This window comes from Ahaetulla prasina, chromosome 14 (genome assembly GCF_028640845.1).
Source record: "Ahaetulla prasina isolate Xishuangbanna chromosome 14, ASM2864084v1, whole genome shotgun sequence".
In the NCBI taxonomy this organism is placed as follows: domain Eukaryota; kingdom Metazoa; phylum Chordata; class Lepidosauria; order Squamata; family Colubridae; genus Ahaetulla; species Ahaetulla prasina.
This window is the reverse complement of record NC_080552.1, coordinates 21,017,373-21,029,647: the sequence shown is the minus strand read 5'-3', so window position 1 is coordinate 21,029,647 and position 12,275 is coordinate 21,017,373. Positions and strand designations below refer to the sequence as shown.

The 12,275-nt window shown below is 44.0% G+C and overlaps 1 protein-coding gene across 4 annotated transcripts in view; it reads left to right on the top strand.

The window, feature by feature from the left end:
- SDK1 (sidekick cell adhesion molecule 1) overlaps positions 1 to 12,275 on the top strand; it is a 503,056-nt gene that overhangs the window by 267,990 nt on the left and 222,791 nt on the right. For all 4 annotated transcript variants that reach the window (XM_058157083.1, XM_058157082.1, XM_058157085.1 and 1 more), the window contains 2 exons: positions 567 to 678; positions 3,632 to 3,819. In XM_058157083.1, coding sequence (XP_058013066.1) covers positions 567 to 678; positions 3,632 to 3,819 — 300 coding nt within the window. The remainder of the gene's footprint in view (positions 1 to 566; positions 679 to 3,631; positions 3,820 to 12,275) is intronic.

Sequence of the window (12,275 nt, the reverse complement as noted above, 5' to 3'; positions counted from 1 at the left end):
CGTTGACCCTTCTGTTGCTGAAGTCGTATTTTCTGCAATTGAGTTTGGAGCGGTTCCCTTTAAGTTTGTACCTGTTGTGCGCTCATATATTGCTGCTGTTGAAGCTGAAGTTGTCATTGACAGGTAGGACATTGTAGCAGATGATTTTATGAGCCACGCTTAGGTCAGACCAAAGGCGGCCTAGTTCTAAGTTTTCTAAGCCTAGAATTTCAAGTCTGGTGGCATAAGGTATTTTGTTGCGAGCAAAATACTTTTATGAAAATACCGAAAATAAATAAATAAGGGGTCATGAAATATCTGCAAGAAAACCACCAAGCTCAGAGAGCACCAAGGACCACACATTCCTCCTCCTCTTCCTCTCCTCAAATTCCACTCCCTTCAAGCACTGATGATGTTCCTTAGTTGGGTCATGAAAGGTCTGCAAGAAAACCACCAAGCTCAGAGAGCTCCAAGGACCCCTTGTTTCAACCTTGAGCTACACATATTCTCCTTTATTGGCATTTTTGACTCTTTGCTGGTCAACCCACTGGCTCCTATTTAAGGGGATTTTCTCCTCCCCTTTACAGGTGCTGATGCCTCAACCAACACCATGACTCCTGTGATCGTAATCCCTCCGCACAACTCAAGTGTAACCACTGGGAGTAATGAAGCCATTCTGGAGTGTCTGGCCAATGGCAGGTAAGGTAAACACAGCCACACAAACACGAGCTTCTTTGGGGGAACCAGTGAAGCCTGAAACGGGAGGAAAGGACATTTCTTGCATGGAAAAATTGAATTTCCCAGAAGGCAATGTAGATTTTGCTTCTCTGTACCCTCAAAGATGCATTCTTCTGAGGTAGAGTAGACAGTTTTTTTAAAAAAAATTCGAATATACGCTTGAGTGGTGTTCATTTTTACCCTGGCAGCAACGAGGAGGAAAGGAAAATAATGAGATCAATTATTTGTATAGAAATTACCGCATTTTTTGGCGTATAAGATGCACCTTAGTTTTTGGGGAGGAAAATAAAGCTGATTGGCAGGTGGATCGGCCGCCCGGAATACCCCCAATCAGCTGTTCCCAGAGGTGAATTTTAGCAACAGTTTCCTTGGTTGTGAGCTCGGTGCCTTGCTTTTTTTTTTTGCTGCCTCTGAAACTCCATTTCAGAAAAAAAAAAATTCTGCCTCTGAAAGCCTCCAAAACAGAACTTCAGAAAAAAAGCCTCCGAAGCTCTATTTGGGAGCTTCTTTTCTGAAGCTCTATTTGGGAGCTTCTGAAGCTCTGTTTGGGGGCTTCTTTTCTGAAGCTCAGTTTGGGAGCTTCTTTTTTGAAGCTCTGTTTGGGAGCTTCTTTTCTGAAGCTCGTTTTGGGGGCTTTTTCTGAAGTTCGATTTGGGGGCTTTTTTTCTGAAGCTCTGTTTGGGGGCTTTTTTCTGAAGCTCTGTTTGGGGGCTTTTTTTCTGAAGCTCTGTTTGGGAGCTTCTTTTCTGAAGCTCTGTTTGGGAGCTTCTTTTCTGAAGCTCTGTTTGGGAGCTTCTTTTCTGAAGCTCTGTTTGGGGGCTTTTTTCTGAAGCTCTATTTGGGGGCTTTTTTTCTGAAGCTCTGTTTGGGGGCTTTTTTCTGAAGCTCTGTTTGGGGGCTTTTTTCTGAAGCTCTGTTTGGGAGCTTCGTTTTTGAAGCTCGTTTTGGGGGCTTTTTCTGAAGCTCTGTTTGGGGACTTTTTTCTGAAGCTCTGTTTGGGAGCTTCTTTTCTGAAGCTTCTTTGAGCCTCTGAAACCTCTGTTTGAGAAGCTGGGTGGGGCTACATTCAGAGTATAAGACACACCCAGATTTTCATCCTCTTTTTTGGGGGGGAAAGGTGCGTCTTATACTCCAAAAAATATGGTACTATAAAACAGAGATTTTTTTAAAAAAAAACCCAGAGATTTACCTCACCTGGGCCACCAATTGTGACAGTTGGCCAGCGTGCTAACGATTTATAAAATCAATAATGACTTCTTATTTTATTCCACTTTTGGGGCAAAAATAAATGTTTGGAAAAGAGAAATCGAGGCATTGACTGCTGGGCAACCGTTGTACCCAAAATAGGGCTTAATAAATAAATAAAAAAACTTGGGAACTGACATGCTTTCCTTCTGAATAATTTGAATATTTGGCCTTGATTAAAAGTGGGGAAAAGATGAACGGCCGGAAAATAATCCGAATTGCTTGGAGGGCCATCCGATCCCCCACCCTTTTTTTTTTGCTTCTGAAAGCAGTGATTTCAATTGTTTCAATTATTTATAATTGAATTATAACGGAAGCATTTCTCAATACAGATGTACCCCCTGAGTAGCATTTATTTTTACCATCCTTCCCTCAGGCAAAACAAACCATTAGCATGAAAAAGTAAAATTACCATTATAATTAAACACGGTCGTTGGACGTCACTTTCGCCTGCCCTACTGGTGGACGGCATAAAAGAGCAGCAGATGTTTCGAGACTCCAGTGACTCCTGGAGCTTCCTCTGCACAGTATTTGCTTATTCAGAGGCTAGATCAGGGCCGCCCAGCCTTGGCAACTTTAAAACCTGTGGACTTCAACTCCCAGAATTCCACGGGGGATTCCCTTGCGCTAGATCAGGGGTGTCAAATTCGTTTTCATTGGGGTGGGGGTGGGGGGCTGGAGTGGGCGTGGCCAGCTTGTCGTCATTCGTGTCAGGGGCGCCTGTGGGCATCTCCCCCTATTCTGATATCCCTCCTTGGATGTCAATTGTCAGGATTCTCAAACAGCGTTGGTCCTACCAGGCTGGGGGTTATGGGTTTTGGAAGCCCAGGAGATATCTCTGGAGGACATATCCTCCAGGCTATTCAAGTCCTTCCCCTCCCACTTCCCCCTCCCCCCCCTTTTTTTTTTGCTGGATATTCTTGCGAGAAGGTCTGGGAGCTGCTTCTGAACCTATGTCTAAGCTCCTTCGCCCTCTGCCCACCTGTGGTCCTTCCTTGGCGTATTGATGCTTAACCAGTGGTGACATTCAAATTTTTTCCCGACAGGTTCTTTGGGCATGGCTTGGTGGGGGGAGGGGTGTCCTGTGACTGAGTGGGCATGACCAACTCAATGTCACTCACGCCCATGCCCACTCAGTCATACGACACCCTCCCCCCACCAAGTCACACCAACAGAATTCGGTAGGAAAAAAATATGCGTATGAGCACCAGAAGGACTCATAGCGAATGCTGTGGCAAAGAGAAGCCGAACTTTTCTCCCTCCATTCACAGCAGAGCTGCTGCTCCCTTTATAGTGTCCCCCCGGCTCCCTCCCTCCCAGGGACTATCATAAAGGGACAGGCTGCAGCAACTCTGCTGTGAATGGGAGGACAAACGTTCGGATTCTCTCTGCTGCATTTAACGTTGAATTCAGTGGAATATCGAGTGGCCGGAAAGGCCGAGCAAGTGGGCGGAAGAGATGAGCGGTGACCAGGCGAGTGGGAGAGCGGGCGGGCGTGGGCGGTGCCAACCAGGAGTGATTTTTACCGGTTCGGCGAATTGATTCAAATCATCCCTACTGGTTCGCCCAAGCCGGTCCGATCCGGTCGAATTTCACCCCTGGTGCTAACATTATCACTTACATCAGAGCAATAATGGACAGGTGTTTTTCTCCCTCCCACCCCTCCTAGGCCCATTGAGAAGATAAGTATCACCTGGAAGAGGAATGGGAAAATCCTCAGTGGGGTCGGCAGGATGGGCAGACGACTGGCGATCGCAAACCCAACTTCGGCTGACCTGGGGATGTACGTCTGTGAGGCACAACTGAGCGACAGCCCACTCGAGCCCGAAAAAGCGAACACCTTCCTGTCGATCCTGGGTAATGCTGCCTTTTTTTTCTCTTCATTGTCATCTTCTTCACATTAAGCGTCTTAAACCAAAGGATAATAGCCAGTTGAAATATTTGTTTTAATATGCCGTTGACTTATCCATCAGACTTCTCCACAGGGGATAAAAAACACAAAGGAGGGAATGTAAAGGCAGTCTTCATTCATCCCTTTTCTTTGTGGATGCCAATGCGGAGGGTATTAAGGATGTCCTTCCTTGTAGAAAATTGTTTGTTAGTTAGTTTGTTTGTTTATTGGATTTCAAGGCCGCCTGACTCCAAAATGGCTTACATTATTTACACGAAGACCTAATTTAAAAGAGAACATCTTCTCCCAGACAAAACTACATAAGTCACATGAAAATGAAAAATGAAAAAAAATAAAATAACCAGGGGCTGCACAGATTCCTTATTCTAAGACCATGGAATGGAGCCAGGCCTTAAGAGAATTCTGACACATTTCAAGACAAAGAGCCATACATATACAGTGTTCCAATATCTCAAGGGCTGCCACAAAGAAGAGGGAGTCAAGCTATTCTCCAAAGCACCTGAAGGCAGGACAAGAAGCAACCGGTGGGAACTAACTAAAGAGAGAAGCAATTTAGAACTAAGGAGAAATTTCCTGACACTTAAGAACAATTAATCAGTGGAACAACTTGCCTCCCGAAGTTGTGAATGCTCCAACACTGGAAGTTTTTAAGAAGATGTTGGCTACCCATTTGTCTGAAGTAGTGCAGGGTTTCCTGCCTAAACAGGGGGTTGGACTAGAAGACCTCCAAGGTCCCTTCCAACTCTTCTCCTCTCCTCTCCTCTCCTCTCCTCTCCTCTCCTCTCCTCTCCTCTCCTCTCCTCTCCTCTCCTCTATTCTTCTCATTCCATTCCATTCCATGTTTTCTATTCTATTCTATTCTATTCTATTCTATTCTATTCTATTCTATTCTATTCTATTCTATTCTATTCTATTCTTCTCATTCCATTCCATTCCATTCCATTCCATTCCATGTTTTCTATTCTATTCTATTCTATTCTATTCTATTCTATTCTATTCTATTCTATTCTATTCTATTCTATTCTACTCTATTCTTCTCATTCCATTCCATTCCATTCCATTCCATTCCATTCCATTCCATATTTTCTATTCTATTCTATTCTATTCTATTCTATTCTATTCTATTCTATTCTATTCTATTCTATTCTATTCTATTCTATTCTACTCTATTCTTGTCATTCCATTCCATTCCATTCCATTCCATGTTTTCTATTCTATTCTATTCTATTCTATTCTATTCTATTCTACTCTACTCTACTCTACTCTACTCTACTCTACTCTACTCTACTCTACTCTATCCTACTCTACTCTACTCTATTCTTCTCATTCCATTCCATTCCATTCAGCTTTGAAGAAATGCTGTTCCTCACAAACAGGATCGGTTCAAAATCTTCAGCTGTGATTGTCAAATTAGAACCAGTCTAACTGCTAAGACCCTTATGAAGCTTCCAATTCCTGGGGGACTCTTCTCATTCCCATTCTCATTCATGGGAGACGTTTCTCTTGTGCCCACCTTAGACTGTTGTGATAGAGCCATAAGAAATGTCTGTGAAGGTTGCCATGAATCTCAGCCCTTTGTGTTTTTGGGTGCGTTGAAACATTTAAGTCAACTGAAGTTCTTCCTTTTATACTAGAGGGTGTTTCAGTCCCATTTTCTGCCTTATAATAAATTGCGTCAAGGTTGGCTTTAAGTTCCTTCCTCGTCCTTCCATTTCTCCCTTTCTTTCACTCTTTCAAATTATTACCTCTCTTTTCTTTCAAAGAGCAGGAACCCATTTCCGTTATTTATGATTTGGATTAAAATCAGTTTATCCCAACCCTCGCCCCCGCCACCTTGCGATTTTATAGTAACTCATTTAATTTTATTTTTTTCCTGTACTGTCAGATCCTGCCTCTTGCAATGTTGCAAGCAATGTTTCTTCTGTTGCAGTTGGCACTTAAGTGGAGTTCGGATAATATTTAAAAAAAACAAAAACCCACAAACAAACAGAGATAAAAGATCAGAAAAGTCACAACCGCTTTGATAAGTAGCTTCTGCTTCTTCGTGTGCTGTGCTTTGTGCCTAATCTTGGTTTTATTGGGCTGCTGGATGAACAGAGCTTGCGATGTAAAAAGTAAGAAGACAAGTCAGTAGCACACGAGCGATCAATTCCATCAAAGATAAATGAGACTCTCGAAAGAGTGCAGAGAAGAGCAACCAAGAGGATTAGGGGGAATGGAGGCTAAAACATATGAAGAACGGTTGCAGGAATTGGGTATGTCTAGTTTAAGGAAAAGAAGGTCTAGGGGTGACATGATAGCAGTCTTCCAATATCTCAGGGGCTGCGACAAAGAAGAGGGAGTCAAACTATTCTCCAAAGCACCTGAAGGCAGGACAAGAAGCAATGGGTGGAAACTCATCAAGGAGAGAAGCAACTTAGAACTAAGGAGAAATTTCCTGACAGTTAAAACAACCTGCCTCCAGAAGTTGTGAATGGTGGCACGCGGAGCCATATTTGTGGGCACACGAGTGTTGCCCTAGCTCAGCTCCAGCACACATGTGCATACCAGCCAGCTGATTTTCGGGCCTTCTGAGCCCACCGGAAGTCGGGAAACGGGCTGTTTCCAGCCTGTGGAGGGCCTCTGGGGCGGGGAGGCTGTTTTTGCCCTCCCCATACTCCTAGAAAGCCTCTGGAGTCTGGGGAGGGCAAAAAACGGGGCCTACTGGACCCACCGTGCCAAAAGCAGGGGGAGTGCAGGGTGGTAGTGGTTGTGTGCGCATGCACGGGGGGTGGGGGTGGGGCAGAGCACATTGAATTATGGGTGTGGGCACGCACACGTGTGACCCCCCCCCTTGCTCCCCCTGCTTTTGGCACATGACGGCAAAAAGGTTAGCCATCACCAGTATAGGGTTTCCTGCCTGAGCAGGGGGTTGGACTAGAAGACCTCCAAGGTCCCTTCCAACTCTACTCTACACTACACTCCTTTTCTTGCACCTTTGGCCCCTGAAGTCCCATTTTAATATTTATCCAGCTTGGCCTGTTAACGTGTATATATGTGTGTGTGTGTGTGTGTGCCCCAGCAGACTGTGGAATAATTCATGAAAAAGCAGGAACTTTAAAACAGAAACCCTGCAAGGTTTTAATTGGCAAGGGAGCAGAATCCGGAGGAAAGTAGACCCAAATTTAAAAATGAGAGCGCTCATATAAAAGGGATAATTCTTTCTAAGCTATCCTGAAGGTGTTCCTTGCAGGAGGCTGCATTATTAAGCCCTGTTTTAGTAGCACTTAAAAACTTAATTATACTTGCCCGTTTGTGCACGTAAAACATATGCCGGGGACACAAGTAAGGAGCACCGCACTGCACACCGTAAGTTTTGGCTTCAGCAACAAAACATTTCCTGAACTAGTTTACAATAAAATCCTTGGCTAAAAGGGCTAAATGCTATTTGCATTGGGAATGCCATCCACTGTGTATTTCATTAGAAGTCTGAAAAGGCTATAAAGGCTACGTATGGGGGAAGGGGAAGGGGAAAGATTATAAATTTATTGATTGCCATTGTACAGGGATAATGGTAGAATTAAACAAGTTGGAATGGTGTAAAGTCGGGACTGCTCGGTAACCACTCCCGAAGGGAAAGGGCAAGGAAAGAGGAGTAAAGAAGGAAGAAAGTAGGTAGGCAGGTAGGTAGGTAGGAAAGAAGGGAGGGGGAAGAAAGGATAGGAGGAGAAGAAGGAGGAGAAGATAGAGGGTTAGAAAGGATGGTAATGAGAAGTGGGAAAGAGGAGGGGAAGTAGGAAAGTGAAGAGAAGGATGGTGGGGAAAGTCGAAGAAGGATGAGAAGGGTAGAAAGGATTAAGGGAGGGAGTGGCGGTCGAGCAGGCCTGATTAAGCATAATTTGAGTATAGGATCGATTGTTGGATAAGTGATTGTATTGTGCACTGGTCAAATTGTGGAATTAGTATGGAAAATAAAAAATTTTGGGAAAAAAAAAAAGTCTACGTATGTAGGCTTTTTTTCCCCTTGGGATAAAATCTTAAGTACAGCAAAAAGAAAAAAGAAAAGAAACATTATGATTTTTGGAAAGGTCTTTAATGGGCCACATTAATAATGGAGGTAAAAAAGGTAAAGGTTCCCCTCGCACATATGTGCTAGTTGTTCCCGACTCTAGGGGGCAGTGCTCATCTCCGTTTCAAAGCCGAAGATCCAACACTGTCTGAAGACGTCTCCGTGGTCATGTGGCCAGCATGACTCAACATCAAAGGCGCACGGAACGCTGTTCCCTTCCCACCAAAGGTGGTCCCTGTTTTTCTTCTTGCATTTTTTACCTGCTTTCGAACTGCTACGTTGGTGGAAGCTGGGACAAGTCACGGGAGCTCACCCTGTTATGCGGCACTGGGGATTTGAACCACTGAACTGCCGACCTTTCAATCGACAAGCTCAGTGTCTTAGCCACTGAGCCACTATGTGCCTATCTACTATCGTTAGTAAATCTTTTTCTTCTTCTTTTTTCATTCACTACATTAAAAAGATCTCGCAGCAGCAGCAGCAAGCATTGCACATAAATCAACAAGCTCAGCGTCTCAGCCATTGAGCCCCCGCGTCCCTAATAATCGAGGTAGGATACTTGAAATAGTTCAAGTTATAGTAAGGACCCTGGAATCTGAAGGAATAATTCCAGAAAACAACAGGCATTGATGGTTACCTGCCTTGACAAGGCCAGTTAGATACGATTTATATTTTGGAACCACAACTAATAATAAAGATGAGCATGACATTCATGGGCAAAAGGCCACGTGGACGATGTAAGATGAAAGTTCCGTTCAGGGCAGGCATTACAAAAGTTGAGGGTGCAAATCTGAAACAGATTTTTAAAGATACAACGGGTTAAACGTCAATTCAATTTATTGACTTACAAGTCAAGCCATGAGAAGCTCGTCATTGCTGGGAAGGAGGAGTGGAGGAAACAGCCAACAGAACTAGTTAAGCGGAGTGGAGAAGTGAAATCCAGATTGCAATGAGACTGAAAGGATGAAAGGAAGAGGAAGAGAACGAGAAATCAGAACCTATAGGGTGGGTTCAAAAGATCCAACGCCCAACCTCCTTAATTCTTATCCTCTTCGTTTACAGAACTAACTTAAACACCCACTCACCGAGTTCAATGGAACTTGACTCTTGATTAAGGATTGTAAACCTAATCTTGCGTAGCTTCTTCTCCAGAAAGATTACACTACTACAAAACATTTGCTAGACCAATTCTCGATTACAGCTCGCCTCTCTGGAACCCACACCTCATTTCGGACATTAATACAATTGAGCATGTCCAGAAATATTTTACAAGAAGAGTTCTCCACTCCTCTGATCACAACAAAATACCTTATGCCACCAGACTTGAAATCCTGGGTTTAGAAAATTTAGAACTCCGCCACCTTCAGCATGACCTGAGTATAACTCATAAAATCATCTGCTACAATGTCCTTCCTGTCGAAGACTACTTCAGCTTCAATCGCAACAATACACGAGCACACAATAGATTTAAACTTAATATGAACCCCTCCAATCTTGATTGTAGAAAATATGACTTCAGTAACAGAGTTGTTAATGCCTGGAATGCACTACCAGACTCTGTGGTCTCTTCCCAAAATCCCCAAAGCTTCAACCAAAATCTGTCTACTGTTGACCTCACCCCATTCCTAAGAGGTCCGTAAGGGGCATGCATAAGGGCACAAAGGTGCCTACCGTTCCCTTTGGTTGTATCCAATTCGTATGGTTATTTCATGCTTATACTTATATATATTGTTGTGTTTGACAAATAAATAAATAATAAATAATCGTACCAAATATATTTAAGTTATAATATATGTTGGTCCTATCACTGGTGGTGTTGTGCCTTGTCCTCCCTCCTCTCCTCACCCAGGCCCCTCCCATCTCCTGCTATCTGAGTCAGAGTCGGATAATGAAGAGGAATGGCCTGGCATGCCTCCAGCCCCCAGCCCTGGCACCATGCCCGGACAGAATGTCAGGAATGAGCAAACAAACCTCACTCCTACAGTGTGTGAGCACGAAGCCAGCCACGTGCTAGAATTGCCGGCAGCAGATCAGGAGGAAGGAAATTCACAGTGGACGGATCCCCTCTTCCGGAGAATTGAGAGGCGACATCAGCAAAAGGAAGGGAGGGGCAGGCCTGGATAAGTGCTGAGTCATGGAGCCACACCCCATGGCCTATATAAAGGATCTGCTTTTTGGCATTCCTTGAGTCAAGCAAAGTCTCATCTGGTTTGCTGAAGTCACACCTTGGATTCCTGCCTGCCCTGAGAACTCTGACAGGAATTTGGCAAAGCTGCAGAGGCTTCGTGGCCACGCTTGATACAGACTTCCCAGACCCGGCCATCAGAGGGAGAGTGGGACACAACAGGTGGGATTCAGCCTGTTCGGAAGAACCGGTAGTTAAATTGCTGGTTGGCCCCTCCACTCCCTGCCCTGCCCCTTCCAGGAGTCCCCACACGGCCAATTTTGGCTCTCGGGTAAGTGCAGAAGATCTCCTAGACCCAAAATGGGCCACAAGGGTGGGTGGCGTGTCCGCCCTGTGGCCCATTTTTGCTCCCAGGGGGGTTGCAGGAGGCCGAGTGCTGCCTGTCACTCTCCACGGCCACGCCCACCGTGGCCACGCCCACCCTGCTGGTCATTAGGGCAGAGAACCGGTTGTTAAATTATTTGAATCCCTCCACTGGTCCTATTGATTATTTAATCATCGTAGCGGCTTCTTTGATGAGATTTCAAGAAGCCACCGCAATGGTTAAATAATCAATGGGCCAATGTACATTATAGCCTAAATATCTTTGGTGAGATAAACTGTGATTATGCCAAGAAAAAAAATCACCAAAAATATGTCGATAAATTTCAAAAGTTATTTTCATGCAAATATTGGCAAGCGGCCCATTCTTCATTCCGACTGAACAGTCCTCTCTCAGCTTCTTCTCAATATTTCATTTCAGGAAAGGGCAGACCTTCGTGTTTCTTCAAAATGGCATAGACAATTAAGGATTTTCCCAATAGATTTCGTACTACAATGTGTTTTGCTCATTAATCTCTCGCATACCATTTCTCTGCACTTAAAAAAAAACCCTGTATTTAAATTCAGTTTTTAATGCCTCTATTGAAAAAGGCTTCGTCTCAAACATATTTCTAACTGCACGTCCTTCGTGCTCTGTGAACTTGGTTGTGTGTGTTTGTTTGTTTTTTGTAAACGTTTCATAACCCAACTAGGTAACATTATCAGTGCTAGAAAGAAATGGCAAACTTCTGATGATGTTACCTTAGTTGGGTCATGACACATCTGGAAGGAACCCACCAAGGTCAGTGAGCCCCAAAGACCCCACAGTTCAACTCTGAGCGACAGGTATTATCTTCTGTATTTCTAATTATATTTTCTCCACCTTTCCGGCTAAATATTGTGTCGCAAAATTTTGGAGAATGCAGAGTCAGGCATTCCAATCTGCCCCTAACTCCAGAAATTGTGCATCAGGGCAGTTCCTATCAAAATCTGCAAAGATCAAATTATTTTAGAATTTCTACAGCGCATTTTAAAACTGCCTAAGAGTGGGATGGGATTTCCCCCTTCCTGGAGATGCTCAGATGAGAGACACCTGACAAAAAGTGAAAGAAAAGGGAATCAAGCTGTTCTCCAAGGCACCTGAAGGCAGGACAAGAAGCAACGGATGGAAACTAATCCAAGAGAGAAGCAACTTAGAACTAAGGAGAAATTTCCTGACAGTGAGAACAATTAACCAGTGGAACAACTTGCTTCCAGAAGTTGTGAATGCTCCAACACTGGAAGTTTTTAAGAAGAGGTTGGATAACTGTTTGTCTGAAGTGGTGTAGAGTTTCCTGCCTAGGCAGGGGGTTGGACTAGAAGACCTCTGAGGTCCCTTCCAACTCTTGTTATTCTGTATAAAAATATTTGGAGGATGGCTACCCCAATAAGGATTCTCTCTAAAGTCCCTTTCAACTCATCCATTCTATGCATTTTTTGAAACGTTTCTGAACTCTGGTCGGACATTTTAAAGAGGGCTTGATCTTACAAAGCATTGCTCCCGCCCTGATTGCTCCTGGACTATTATTTCTGTCAAGATGGGCCATTTTACAAGGCTGAGAATGCAAGTTTTTTTTTAATTTGAATTTATATCCTGCCCTTCTCCGAAGACTCAGGGCAGCTTAAATTTTTTTTAATTTTATTTATTTGAATTTATATCCCGCCCTTCTCCGAAGACTCAGGGCGGCTTACATTGTGTTAACCAATAGTCTTCATCCATTTGTATATTATATACAAAGTCAACTTATTGCCCCCAACAATCTGGGTCCTCATTTTACCTACCTTATAAAGGATGGAAGGCTGAGTCAACCTTGGGCCTGGTGGGACTT